General features: G+C 37.4%; 1 protein-coding gene across 1 annotated transcript in view; it reads left to right on the top strand.

Annotated features, from left to right (window-relative positions):
• The first annotated feature begins 601 nt into the window (after nucleotides 1-601).
• Nucleotides 602-14,281, top strand: part of arhgap42a (Rho GTPase activating protein 42a) — a 19,105-nt gene continuing 5,425 nt past the window's right edge. Inside the window, exons 1-16 of the mRNA XM_044139798.1 lie at nucleotides 602-1,213; nucleotides 4,215-4,310; nucleotides 4,405-4,466; nucleotides 7,983-8,054; nucleotides 9,473-9,574; nucleotides 9,675-9,785; nucleotides 10,365-10,469; nucleotides 11,618-11,747; nucleotides 11,857-11,957; nucleotides 12,805-12,914; nucleotides 13,041-13,119; nucleotides 13,225-13,264; nucleotides 13,354-13,416; nucleotides 13,510-13,584; nucleotides 13,683-13,767; nucleotides 13,857-13,915. Of these exons, the coding sequence (XP_043995733.1) occupies nucleotides 1,060-1,213; nucleotides 4,215-4,310; nucleotides 4,405-4,466; nucleotides 7,983-8,054; nucleotides 9,473-9,574; nucleotides 9,675-9,785; nucleotides 10,365-10,469; nucleotides 11,618-11,747; nucleotides 11,857-11,957; nucleotides 12,805-12,914; nucleotides 13,041-13,119; nucleotides 13,225-13,264; nucleotides 13,354-13,416; nucleotides 13,510-13,584; nucleotides 13,683-13,767; nucleotides 13,857-13,915 (1,444 nt within the window). The 5' untranslated portion in view covers nucleotides 602-1,059. The remainder of the gene's footprint in view (nucleotides 1,214-4,214; nucleotides 4,311-4,404; nucleotides 4,467-7,982; nucleotides 8,055-9,472; nucleotides 9,575-9,674; nucleotides 9,786-10,364; nucleotides 10,470-11,617; nucleotides 11,748-11,856; nucleotides 11,958-12,804; nucleotides 12,915-13,040; nucleotides 13,120-13,224; nucleotides 13,265-13,353; nucleotides 13,417-13,509; nucleotides 13,585-13,682; nucleotides 13,768-13,856; nucleotides 13,916-14,281) is intronic.

The following is a 14,281-nucleotide window of genomic DNA, read 5'->3' as shown; positions in this document are numbered from 1 at the left end:
AGCTACTTGATATTATCTTTATGGGTCAAATGGAATTTGAAACTGGATCTAAACATAAACAAATATGTTTACCATCAATTATCCAAAGAAAAACTTCACAGGATTGTCACAGACCTGCAACACAATATTCCAACACTATTTCATATAAAAATGCATCTGCAGCAATTAAGGAGCCCAAAAAGCACCATCATGGCCACCATCACCTTTTGAGAACAGGATTGTAACTATTTGTATCACAGAACATTTTACAAAAAATAATAACATACATCTCACTTCCACCCTTAAATCCAACACTAGTTTTAACCCTCTTTCTAACACCACTTCCAAAATGAACAATTGTGTATTTTAGTGGTCTAAACCAACAACCTCTAAATTGTTTATTCTTTTCAAAAATAACTAAAGTGCATTATATTAATATGCATTTAAAAAACAAAAAACTTTGCTCAATATCTCAGAAAAGTAGTTTATACTAACAAAAAGGCACAGGAGTCTTCGGAAAAGCTATCCTTCTCAATCTCTGCCTACAGACTACAGACAAGACTACTCGGTTTTTCTTGGCAAACTTTTCTCCTCATTTCTGTCCACGCCAGCAGGAGTCTCCCGTTCCCATAGTAACAACCCTTCCATTGGAGCCGTAAGTGAAAAAAAAAGTTAGCTTCCAAGTGGTCGTCTGCAGCTTTTATGCGTCCTAAGAAAAGCATTTTTCGGTTCTCCGAGTCTTTCTGTTTCATTTTTATAGCTTATTAATTCAAAGCGAAAGTATATTTCAGAGCAGTGCGTTTACGAAGTAGAAGAAACAGCTCGGCAAGGCTCGCTGTGAAAGCTAGCCAAACTCTCTCTGTCACAGTGCTCTGCTATGTATCAGTGTCCGGAAGTTCTTGCGAGGGGGGGGAAAGAGAGAAAGGCATGAAAAGAAGGAGCTGGAAGAAACATTAGACCAAGAATTTTCGTGCGTAATAAAACAGCTCGTTATGTGAAAGGTTTTTCTCCCTACGGTTCAGATTACTCAGACGTCTTGTTGCAGTTCTTTAATAATTAGCCGCCTGTGCTGAGTTATCGATGGGTCTCCCGACGCTGGAGTTCAGTGATTCTTTGCTGGATAGTCCGGAGTTCAGAGAGCGACTGCAGTGCCATGAAATTGAGCTGGAGAGAACCAACAGGTTTATAAAAGACTTGATAAAAGATGGAAACATGCTCATATCCGCCCTCAGAAGTAAGTAAACAATGACTGATTAATGTTTTGTAAGATTATTTAGCCTGATTCGGCGCATGGTGTGATAACAGAGAAAAGCCCGAGGCCATCTGTTCAATCCCATTTAGTTTACCTACTTAAACTCTCAGAGGATATATATTTCTATGAATCTTTATTTACGATACATTGGTGCCGGTAGTTTCTATGTAATGTCTATTAAATAATGTATGTATGATAAAAGTACCATTATTTTAAACGGAATTTTACTATACATTTTCTATGGATAATCTACTATTTAAAAATACACATTGTTATTGATTGCACATTAGAGATGATTTAGTGGTTGATGGAGTATAAGTACATGCATTAATTGAAAGAAAGTCATCCAGTACCAGGGACGTTTCCAGAAAGTTTTGTAAAGGGTGGCAAAATGGGCTAATTAACTTGGGCTGCAGAAAAGAGAAGAAAAAAAGAAAGGAAAAGAAAAGAAAGCCACAAGAAATTTTCAGGATTTTTATTTACTGTCAGTATGTTGCGATGGCATAACCTGAAACTTAGGTCTGACGTAAAAATCATGATTCCCTTTCCAACAACCTAACAGTCCCTGTTTTCAAATACCTACACTCCAAAAATCACCAAATGTGATGACATTCTTTTTAGCCCTTGAAACATTTGTGCACAAGACTTTAAAAATAGTTACTCTCTTAATAAGGTAGACATTTAGGAAAAGGCATACAATGACAGACAGAAAGAAAACAGTAAGATAAAGTTTAAAAAATTGGTATTGGCCAAAATCAGAATTGGCAAGTCAGGCTTTTTAAAGATCAGTAGTTGGTAATTAGCCATAAAACTGCAATTGGTTGACCCCTACAAGGCATATATAGCTGTCTTTCTACAAAAGATGTTTTCTGCAAGTTTTTGATTTATGGTGGTTGCGTATATAAATGTTAAACTTAAACGTTTTATTCTCTAAACCATGTATTACATTGTATTACATGCATGTGGTTTTGCATTTGTGTGCCACTGTTTGTTGGTGTATCACGTTAAAGAAAATAAACTGAAGTTTATGAATGTGATCTGAAAAAAAAAAAATTGAGTTTAGAGGGTGTGAATACTTTGCACACAGCAAGACACTGTGTAAGTTTTTAAAAATTGGAAAAATTTAGCTTCCTCTTTTTCTTTTAGAATTATCTTACTACTTCTTCAAAGCTTGAGAAATCAGTACGAGTTTTCAAACACACTGTAAAGCAAACCCTTAGGTTGTAATGGGTTAACAACTGGAGGGTCCAGATTCTTTCTTCACTTAAGATGTAGTGATGCAGTGCAGCATTTCAGTCCCATTATGGTTACAGGTTAACAGAGAAAGGCTGAATTACCATAAAAACTGAACAGCACAGAGTCTAAAACCCCAGAGGCTCAAGAACCCCAAAGCCTCTCTGAGAAAGGTCTAAATTTAAATCAGATTAGGTGGTTTGTGCTAATGTATCAACCTTTTATTTATTAGCGTTTATTTTTACTGACCATGATTCTGTTAAAAACATTATTAGCAATAGTTGATCATCAGAAATACAGATATGATCAACCTCAGACTGCAGTTTTATACTTCTATCCTCAGCGCGTAATTAAGATCATTCATTTTTCTTCTCATCACTGATGAAGCAGCTTAATCTAAAATCTTGGTGTATTCCCCTGAAATTAATTCTCATATTCGGAACTCCTTTTGTTGTTCGCACAATTATTTTATTCTGGGAAAAATAAAATTGGAGACCAGCTTTTAGATAATCTGATCTGAAAATATTAATAGACATTTCAGCAGCATTTTCCTTCATCTGGTCCAAATGTTTTCAAATCCTTTGAAAATTAAGTCTTTGGGTTTCATTATCAATGCCTAAATAAGAGCTTTACAGTTGTAGAAATGTAATTATTGACACTGGGGTGAAATAAAAGTCTACTTTTTCAGTAAAGATCTGTTCTCTTTAGTCGAATTTGGCTTACTGTTTATTGTTATCATTATAATAACTTCCAATTATTGATGTTTAGGAATTAATTCAAAAATATGTTTAAATGTAATTACAGTGTGCAGCTTAGTGATTAAAATATCACCCTTCTTTCTGTAGCTGGTGTCCTGAAGACCCTCATTTCAAATGATTTTCAAGATTGCTTTGCCATGCAGTTCCAGCCATATCTAAAAAAGGCCACAAAGATGCCTTGATTTTTTATCGCCACTTTTATTATTTCCACAATATTACCACCTGCTTTTTACACAGCTAGTGTCATCTCAAGCCACACTGCAAAGACAAAACCCCCTGAACTACGGTGTGAAAGGTAGAAAATACTTAGGGAAATCTGTCTGATGGCTCATTGATTTTACAACCTGACAAAGAAGGGCGAGACTCTTCACCTGCCTACAGGTTACGTCCCTCAGTGGGGTCAAACTAAATGGCTGCATTGTTCTTGAGAACAAGTCCTTTTCTGTGAAGAATCACCTGAGCCACCATGTTTAGATCCAGCAGAGTGCAATTTGTTATTTGAGACACGTGTTTAGCATTTTTAGGGCTATTTATTTTTTTAAACAAGATGAGTTGCTAAACTTAAGCAGACGAGTACAAGTCAACTTAGTTTCCATCTTATGGCTGTAATGAATAGGACTTTCTTTCTGTTCCTGGTGGTGGAGAGCTTTGGGTTATTCAGTTCCTTTTTATATGTTGAAAAACCTCAGACCCCTGCAGGGGTTTGGTTCAGATCGCAGCGTAATGACAGAGTGAGACACACAGAAAGAGCATTTAACACAAACACATGTGTTATCACCAGGTGTGGCAGTTTGCTTACATCAGACTTTGACACTTCACCTCTTGGTATCACATGAAATGCCAGATCCTTGTTTCAAAACATCAGGATTATTCCTTAAGAGAAACAAGGATCGTTGATAAACTGGTTTGACCAGTGATATCAGTGAGCTTTTATTAAAATTATGATTATGTTTATATCATGATTATTGTACCTGCCTGTCCATTTTCCTCAGGTCTGTCTCTGGCAGTGCAGCGGTTCTCTCAGTCGCTGCAGGAGTTCCAGTTTGAATGCATCGGTGATGCTGAAACTGATGATGAGATCAATATAGGTGAGAAAAATACATCTAAACAACTTCCATCTACGTTTCCTCTGAAAGATATGACTCGACTTCAGAGATTATAAGTCTGTGATTTGTGCTGCAGCTCAGTCCTTGAAGGAGTTCTCTCAGCTTTTAAGCACCATGGAAGAGGAGCGAAAACGACTGGTGAGAGTTTACGCTCTTGTTTTATTTATATATATTGTTCATGTGCAGAGTAAAAGGAGTCTAATCTACAAACTTAAACAAAACCGGTATTTTCAGCCGCTTCCTTTTTCCAGGTTTTGTCTTAATGAAAGACATTATTTATTAAAACGAATTTCTGCAGCAGTACAAACGTCAAGTCGTTTATGTGTGTTGCACATTTCAGCCACAAGGCAGTTCAAAGTGCTTAGCATCTGATAATCATCATACAGTCACTAATTATAAAACAACATATCGCGATATTTTTACTGAACCCATCAATTTAGTTTCCTGGCTCCTCATTCAAACTGTTCGTTAACTTCTGAGTTCTTGAAAATAATGTTTTCTTACTTTTTTGCCATTTAGGAAATAGAAATATTTTGGTGATTCAAACTGATCTGAAACAGAAAACGTTCAGTGAGAAACAGAGGTTAAGTGTCTTTCATACAAAGTATATTTGTTCTGGTTTCAAATTAGATTAAATTTTATACTAACACCCATTTTTTGCAACATATTATTGATATGTTTCTCTTTCTGCTTTTCTGTGCTGTTACAGTTTATTCATTTAAAATCTGGTAAGTCAAACAGCTTTGAGACACGATAAAGATCATCAGGAAACAGCATCATGCTGGCACTATTTATTTACACGTGCATGTAGAAACGTGACGCTTTTCACACCGTTACAGCTTTCTGCTGGGGCTTTCTGTATTATCTGACTCGAGCTTTGTCTCGTCATATGTTTTGTGTTTCCTCTATTCCTAGTTTTACTTATGATCATCAGTCTAACTTTAGACACAAACACAAGTTAATATTGAGCAGATTGTGCATCGATGTGAAGATTTTAGGGAACTTCTCACTAACCTCCTTTTTATTTGTCTCTTGTTCTGGCTTTCCCACAACTTTGATTCACACATTTGTGGGTTAACTTTGTGCCAGCAGCAGTGTGTGTTCACCGCAATGTGGAAATGTCTTGGACTCGGTGATCCTCCATCATTTGGAGGCCTTTGTGAGGACTGACTCAATTCTGGCACACTCTGTGTGAAGCCAAAGCTTAGACCGCTTGTAACAGAGACGTATAGTAGGCCTCCTTATATATAAACCCTTGTGTGAGTGTGTGTGTTTGCCTTTGTGGCTGCCTGCATGGTCTGGTTGCACAGGAACCATGTGGAACCTATTCTGGCAATTCCCCTGTGAGACTGAGTGCAGTTTGACTGCCTGGGAAAGTCCATAAAAGGTTTCTGTGTGTGTGTGTGTGTGTTTGTCTTCTGTCTTTTTCTCTTTCTGTGTGTGTTTTGATTTTGTTGCTTTTTCAAACTCACTGTAACTGGAACCCTGGTGATTGAGCTAAACTTAGAATAATAACATTGTTATTCAAGCTCCGTTTGGAAAATAGTTTCCTCTAAAATACTTTACCTGCTTAACCTGAAAGTTCTCTTATTTGGATTTGACAATCCCTCCCGGTCTCAGTTTTCAGTTTCCCTCTACTTATTGTGATGTGTTGAAAAATCCAGCATTACAAAGAAAGCAGCCCTTTCTTTGAGCACCAGTGCATTATTAAACTGAAGTTAAGGTTCAGCGCCGAGTTACTCTCTATTGTAAATCGAATTTTAAATTGATTCATTTATTTAAGACATTCCACTTAAAGAAAAAAATAAAAATAAAACAAAAGTAGTAAATTCCTAAGTGTAAATGCAACACACACAATTAAACACCAACACACCACTTATTTGGTGACTGTGCCTGAAAAGAGGTATGAGATAGTTGAACTTAATCTTATAAGATTAAGGGGGTGTCAGACACCAGCTCCTTCCAGACCGAATACAAGTACAAGTACTTCAGTTTAGCTACTTGCCAATTCCAAGTACCAAGTTAATAAGTTGATACTAAGACATCACACAACTTTTGAAAACACATTTATTTTAATTCGAACACAGTGGCTCTTGATCGTTTAGGCCTACAGTCCCTCTGACTTCAATAACAAATCAAATATACAGCATGACATACGCTGCTACATACATTTAAAATAAATTGAAAATAGTAAAAGTTAAATTTAGGTTTTTACAAGTTTTCCTGAACTAACTAGCAAACATTTCAATTAAAATGTAAACTGTAACACATTCAATAAACTTTAGTACCACATCTCTATGATGGCAGAATTTTACACTGATGTTTTCTCTGTTTTTTTTTTTACATTTCTGGAGTTTCTGCTGCATGTTGGTTGTGCTGGTTCTCTTTGAATTCAATGTTGTGTTTAGTTTTCAAATTCTTTGCCAAATTAGTCATATTAAAGGAGCATTTTTCAACACTACGCTTGACAACTTATCGGAGCACAGCAGACAGTCTGCTTTTTTAGTATCCTCCATGATTGTCTTGAAATATGCTCAAAATACAGACGTTATTTCCCTCTTCCAACTTTTGTTTTTGTTTTTTGGGAGTGTCGGTAAATAACTTCTTGATGTATTATCACCACCACCTTGTATGGAGTGTTTGAGTTGCATCGCACCCAGTCCAGGAGGAAAACCAAGCACAAAAGTGGTGTCGGTTCACAGTATCGGGTTGCTTTTACAAGAACCTGACGCTGGTATCGGTACAAGAAGAAGAGATATTCCATTTACACTAATGAGAATACCTAAAAATGACTCAATGAATCACTAAATACAAATTTAACAATATTGACGACATACGTCAAAGGACATTTAACCGAGGTGGCTTTGGGATATTTGCAACCTCTTGCGGTTTTTTATTTCTTAACTCTACTACAGGAGTTAAATTTACAGTGATAGAAAGAAATAATTTGAAGTAGGGTTGCGTTATATTAGAAAAACACAGGATTGCAATACTATTTTCAAATATTGCGACCTCCATCCACTGTCTCCACCACTCTGCATGAGCTTTAGTGTATCAGTTGCTAAGATCTACGTCTGGTGCAGATGTGAGGGGCAGTCAGACTCTAGGAAGCTGGTAAATTATTAGCAGTCAATGGACAAAGAATGGCGCTTTTAATTTAAAGGTCTGCAAATTGGTACATCCAGGTAGTTGTCTGTGATTACAATTTTGCACATAAAATGCAACTATGATTCCATATATTTTGCAGTTCATACTTTTAAACCCATTTAACATTTTGAACCCTCTTACCCTTGTCACATATCTTTGTATCGACTTACATGTGATTCCTGTGTTATCTTGATCTCCTTGTAAATAGATTGTTGCTGTAGAATAAATCTCCATCTTCTCAGTGATACTTTTTGTGAAGCTAACTGTCGATTAGCATATAGTGTCTTGATTGAAAGATTTTTCTGGACACGTCACTGAATTAAAAGCTCCACAAAAGTAACAATCATCACTGCTTTGTAGAACGTGTCAAGGATTTAATGAAACCATATTTGAACTTCAACAGTGAACTTGCAGCTGGAGCCCTCATGGGACATTTTTGCTTCTGCTCTTGGTATTTACTGTTACAACAAGTTGAACTCACTTCTGTTTTTTTTTTCCTTCTTTCAGATCCAGAATGCCGATGACGTGTTGATCTCACCACTGGAGAGGTTTCGGAAGGAGCAGATTGGAGCCGTTAAGGTACATCCACTTCTCTCGGTGGTGAAGTTAAAATCTAAAAAATGTTCATTGTGCCGAGAAGTTATCCGGTGAATAATTAATAATTAGAAATTCGGTTAGTCCAGTTAAACGACGGATCCCAGTGTAGAGTCAGTGACAAGGTCATGGGAACGGACACTGGGAGAGACTGGGAGCATGTCACAGACAGAGACAGTATAAACACAATGAATATGTGGTGTCTGCTTACTGCAGCTGTTCAAGTTGTTTTATCCACTTATCTAACTTTCTCTTTTCTAAAACTGATAAGAAGACATTGTGTGATTTATTGAGTTTGTTCAGTTATAAAAAATAAAAAAAAGCAACCTGAAAGTTCAGCCTCAGCTCACCTCTGTGCATTTGTTTAAGCAGCTTCTCAGTTTGCAGAATGTAACACTAATGTGTGAGCAGCGCATCATCAGCTAGACCTTACAGAGCAAGAATGTCTGTGGCACATGTGGAGTAGTTCAATACTGCAGCGCAGCTGTTTGGAAGAGAGCTGTTTCTTAATTATTTCTGGCAGAGTCTCTTTGTTTATTATTAACGGCCTCTCTGTGCTTCGCCAGAGCTTTTAGTTCCTGCCTTATTATTTCATAAAAATCTTCCTACTCTTTCAGCAGCTTAGTTGCAAAGTTGGGTTGTTCTAGACAAATTCGCCGACTTAGTGGGCATATTTTCATGGTGTTTTAACGTTAATAGCTCTTACGGAATAAATCTTTAGGTGCTTTTCCTATGACAACACTGAAGAAGATTGTATTTCAAAACAATCTGCTTTTGAAAATGTAGTATACCTTGATGTCTGACATGCCAGAGCAATTTTCCTCTGAACGTTCTGTCTACTTTGAAATGAGTTTGAAATGTGTTGGCTTTGTGTCTCTTTTCACAGTTTCAATTCTTTCTGTGTTTTTTTGTTCTGTCATGTTACTGTTAGTTTCGAGGATGTAATATTCAGTAGAAAAGCTTCATGTTTTACATTAGCTACATTATATTTAAGATGCCTAATTTCCAGCTTCCTGTATTTCTCTCCAACCTCTATAGTGTAACTCACAAATACTCAAGTAGTTTTCTTTCCATTTGTCCTGTTTATGTCACTCCGTGCTGTTTGATCTTGTGACTTGATGTCACTATGATTAAAGGGCTGAAGTTTAAACCTGCCTCCTGCATGTCTGCATTTGGATACTTTCAATCTATGTAATGACAAGTTTCCTAAAAAAAAGACAGAGTTTTGAAGCTTTTTTTAAAAACATTCTGATATAATCCTTGTTTGTGATTCAGAAATAACAGCAGTAATAAACAGCTCTGTTGTTAAAGCCTCCATACAAACAAGTAGGCATGCAATTCCTTCTCTGTGGTTTTAGAAATCTTTGTTGCTAACATCCTGTCTCCTGAAATGTGTTTACCAGGAGGGAAAGAAGCAGTTTGATAAGGAGACAGAAAGGTATTACTCTGTGCTGGAGAAGTATCTCGGTGTGTCCTCCAGGAAGAAGGAGTCCCAGCTGCAGGAGGTAAATTCTCAACATTCCCACAAAGCTACAACACATCTCTCCCACACCTGTTAAGTTACGTCACATTCTCAGTATTTGTTGTTTATGTTTTTCCTTATAGGCTGACTCACAGATGGACAAAGACAGGGAAATCTTTTATGATGCGTCTCTCCAGTATGTCTTCAAGATCCAAGAAGTGCAGGAAAGGAAGAAGTTTGAGTTTGTGGAGCCAGTAAGATTGTATTCGTTAGTACCATTGTTATATTTATAACTATGTGCAACCCCTTTCTTATATTTAGAGACGGGTATTTGAAAAGAACAATTTCAAAATGGAAGGCAGGCCAGTACATGCTGTTTCATCACAGGAAAGTTAGAGCAATTAGACTTTTCCTGTGCTGTGTTTTCTGCATACAGACGTCAGCATCAAGCTGAGCCATTAACAAGTGTGTATATATAAACAGACTCACTGGAATAACAAGTGAGCCATGAGCTCAAAAACACACTTTGCACACACTGCATGACGAACTTTTTAAATGATAGATATCAGTAAAGGACGCTTCCTGTTGCCGTAGCAGGACTTCCTGTGATTAGGTTTTTCCAGCTGACACAGAGGAAGAACTGTTTGTTGTAAAATAAACAATGGCAGCGAAATACACAACAAGCAAAGCTCAGAGGGGTTTTCTTTTTAGAGCCAGTTTGGATTATTGAGCAGATGACTGAAAGTCAATTCTCTGTAATTTCCTCGTCACGTTTTAAACTCCCAAGCCCCGAGCTAACATGTCTTCTGTTGATCTCTCCCTGTGCTTCTCAGTTATTAGCCTTCCTGCAGGGCTTGTTTACCTTCTACCACGAGGGTTATGAGCTGGCCAATGAGTTTGAACCCTACAAGAGGCATCTCCAGTTTAATCTGCAAAATGTAAGTGCTTGTTTTTCCCCTAGCCTTAAGATTAAATCTATGCCTGAGATTACTGCTTTGTAAATAATCACTCACATTTCAACTGCTGGGAACGAAGTAAAAGTACTTTGTGTTAAAGTGCAAACTTCAGACTCAGCTGCTATTTCTGGCATATTATTTTAATAAGACTTTCTACTAATGAATTATATTTATCTTTACAGGGAAGTTAGATAAGTTTTGGGTTTTTTTAGTAGACAAAAAGTCGCTGTTGTTATTTAGTGTTTTCTTTTTCATGTCAATTTAAATGTATAAAAAAATATCTGGATAAACCAGAAAGTCCTGATCTGCTTGGTTCAGTTTTCTAAGTCTGAATAAATTAGCTTCTTAGGGTGTGTTTGTGTTGCACATTTTTATAATGTACAATCTGAACTTAGCTGTTTGAAAAGGTTAAAATTTAGCTCCAGGTGTTCAGAGTTGGTTTCAATTCTCTAGTGAGTTTTGGCTTTTTTTTCTTTTTTTTTTCTTAGGTTGGCATTTTTAGGGGCAGATGATCAGCAACATTTTGAGAGGGTTTAAAAAAAGCGTGTAAAGAACATTTTTCATTTATTCCATGTTTTGTTGTTCTAGTTGAGAAATCTAAGCTCGTCTGTGTCCCTCATATGCTGGTTGTAGTTAGTTATTACCTGAGTTACTTGGGAAAACCCTTCATTGTCAGAGAGTGTATGTTTAATAGGATATAGCTTTAAAAAAGAAATATTAATAGCTTGCTCAAAACTTTCATTAGTAACCATTACGAAGTTCACTGGGTGCTTTTTAAAAAGGTATTGAAATTGTGCAGCCTAATGGTAAAAGCCAATGAAATGTGTTAAAAGTTATCTTTAGCTGAATATTAAATGTGTAAGTTATTTTTCATTATTATTCATCTAGGTCCTAAAATTAGATTATGATGGTCTTAAAAGACTCAACATTTTACTGTTTAAAACTTTGCCTTTACCCCTTATTGCTCTTTTTTATTTACACCAGGAAAGATCAAATGATGATGACGTTCCATACAAAGCTAGATTACTTAATAAGTCACTTTCCTGAATGAGTTACAAATAAGTAATCTACTCATTAACCATAAATAAAACCAGTTGTAAGTTGTTTCTAATGCGCGTCTTCTTTTAAAGGCTCGCAATAACTTTGAAAGCACTCGTGCTGAAGTTGAGAGGCTGATGAAGAGGATCAGGTCTGCTGAGGATGACTTCAAAGGCCCCAGCTGCTTCGCCATGGAGGGATTCCTGTACATACAAGAAAAACGTGAGATACTCTTTACTATGTTAGTTACTTTTCCTTAAGGAGAATCAAAATGTGTGTCTTACTAAATCAGACTTGAAAGAGTTACAGCAGTGACACTGTGGGTGTCCAGGTCCTTTGGGGAGTGTGTGGACTAGGCATTACTGCACCTATGAGAGAAGCTCAAAGATGTTCACCATGAGCAACACGGAGACCAGACCAGCCAGCAGACAGGTGAGCCGGTGGCTCCCATGTTTACTGATTTATTTGTATAGGGAATATAAAGAAAATATGAATTTGTTTGAGTACAACTTTTAATCGTTTGGAGTTTGTGTGCAGGTTTGTGTGTCTTTGTCACTTGGAGACTTACATCTCTGTTTCCTCTAACTCAGTGTTTCTCAGTTCCAGTCCTCAGGCCCCCCTGCCCTGCATGTTTTAGGTGTTTCCCTTCTGCCAAACACCTGATTGAATCTTTGGGTGATTAACAGGTTTCTGCAGTACTAGATGACTGCAGAAGAATTCATGCAATCATTTGAATCAGTTGTTCTGGTATAGAGGCACGTCTAAAACATGCAGAGCGGGGGAGCCTGAGGACTGGAATTGATAAGCACTGCTAACTCAACTTTTGAGTCTTCACTCAGTAACAGCGACTGCACTGAAGAGTTTTGTTGTCAGTGCGACAGTGTTTCGACTCTAGTCACCATCTGAATTCTTTCTGCATCTTTAACTTATTCATATGAATTCATCTCATAGCAAATTTATGCTCATATTAAAACCTTAAATCCACCTCTAAGAAGGATGGATTTTTATTATAAAATCCTTTCTTGAACTTGAACAGGAGAATAAGTATTCAAACTACCTACATCAGACTTGTCTTTGTTGTGTTTCTGTCATTGTATAAAATGTTTAATTAAACTGAAAGACAGGACTAGCAGAAACATTTATGTTGACCGACACTGTTTTCTGCAGCGCTGCAGACAGTTTTTCCACATTTCGTTTCTCTCACTTAAGTAATTCCTTACAGTCAGCACTAAACTTTGGCATCCTGCTCATGCGTGTGTGTTGCTGGTCTCTCTGACAGAACGGCGTAGTGACTGGCGCCCCAGAGATGTTCAGGCTACGCTCATGCGTTCGAAGGAAGACGGATTCAATCGACAAACGCTTCTGCTTCGACATCGAGGTGGTGGAGAGGTGAGCGGACAATCTGACCGAGAGTCTTAGTGTTTCTCATGAATGATGCCTGGTTTATTTTTGCCTTCGAATAATTGGGGGTGTGGCTGCCGAATTGAGCTTGGGTGTAACTATGTTTTCATACAGACATGGCGTCATTACTCTACAAGCCCTGTCAGAGGCCAACAGACGGCTGTGGATGGAGGCGATGGATGGAAAGGAGCCTGTAAGGATCCACCCAGCTCCATAAAGAATACGCCTCTGGGGAGAAATTTCTGCTCGGGCTGCTAGAAAGCAACTTTTACTCATGTTTTGTTCCGTGTTTGTACAGATTTACACGCTTCCTTCTCTGCTCAGCAAAAAAGAGGAGAGTGAGTGTCAAATTCAGATTAGAAGATTCTCCTTAAGAAGAGAATCATGTAAGAATTGTTTGGTCTGATTTTGAGTTTTCATTTTATAGCATTTCTCAACGAAGCAGGCTTCAACTTTGTTAAGAAGTGTGTTGAGCTGGTTGAAACAAGAGGTATTTCTCGCCTTTACAAGATTTAACTGAAACAATATTTATGTATGGTTGTTATATCGACTGTTGACCTTTATTTTTTTAACTTGTCCGCAGGCCTTACTATCCTTGGACTTTACAGGACAGGTGGAGTAAACTCTAAAGTGCAGCGACTGATGGCATCCGCGTTTGGTATGCTGATATTTATATATCTGGGAAAACATTATTTATTTTATTAAAAATAAAATAACATAACATGGAAACATTCTGGCATATTAACATCCCTGCAGCTTCTTCTGCACCCTCCGATGTGCAGCTAGATGCAGAAATCTGGGACAACAAGACAATAACCAGTGGCCTGAAAGATTATTTCAGGTAATGTAGTTAAACAGCATGACATTTTTTTTTTTTTTTTTTGTACATTTCCCCACAAACTGTGAATTATTTCTATAAATTCCATTCAGGTGTTTGGCAGAACCATTACTTACCTACAGGCTGCATAAGGAATTCATCAGGGCTGCAAGTAAGAATTTTTTTGATTTTACGACAGAAAACATTATGAATTGCAAAACCTACCAAGATATAAACATCTATCTAAATTGACAGGCTGGACAAGCAGAGTATTAATCAGAGAAACAACCAAGAAGGTTAATGCTAACTATGCTAACGGCGGAGAAGCTGCAGAGATCCGTAGCTTAGCATAAGAATGCTGATTTGCAGTTTTTCAGATAGAGGTTGTAGCAGATATGAAAGAAGGTGCTCAGTTAAAAGTTAAACTTTCTGGCCTTCATCAGTATAAATGTGACACAGACACACTTTCTCCTTGAGACGTAGCGTTCCAGCATTGATCCTAAGCCTGCGGCCAGAGCTGCAACACCATAGTTTAGAT

Source organism: Gambusia affinis, linkage group LG15, assembly GCF_019740435.1.
Source record: "Gambusia affinis linkage group LG15, SWU_Gaff_1.0, whole genome shotgun sequence".
Lineage (NCBI taxonomy): Eukaryota > Metazoa > Chordata > Actinopteri > Cyprinodontiformes > Poeciliidae > Gambusia > Gambusia affinis.
The sequence above is the reverse complement of the archived record's forward strand: the minus strand, read 5'-3'. Positions and strand labels throughout refer to the sequence as shown.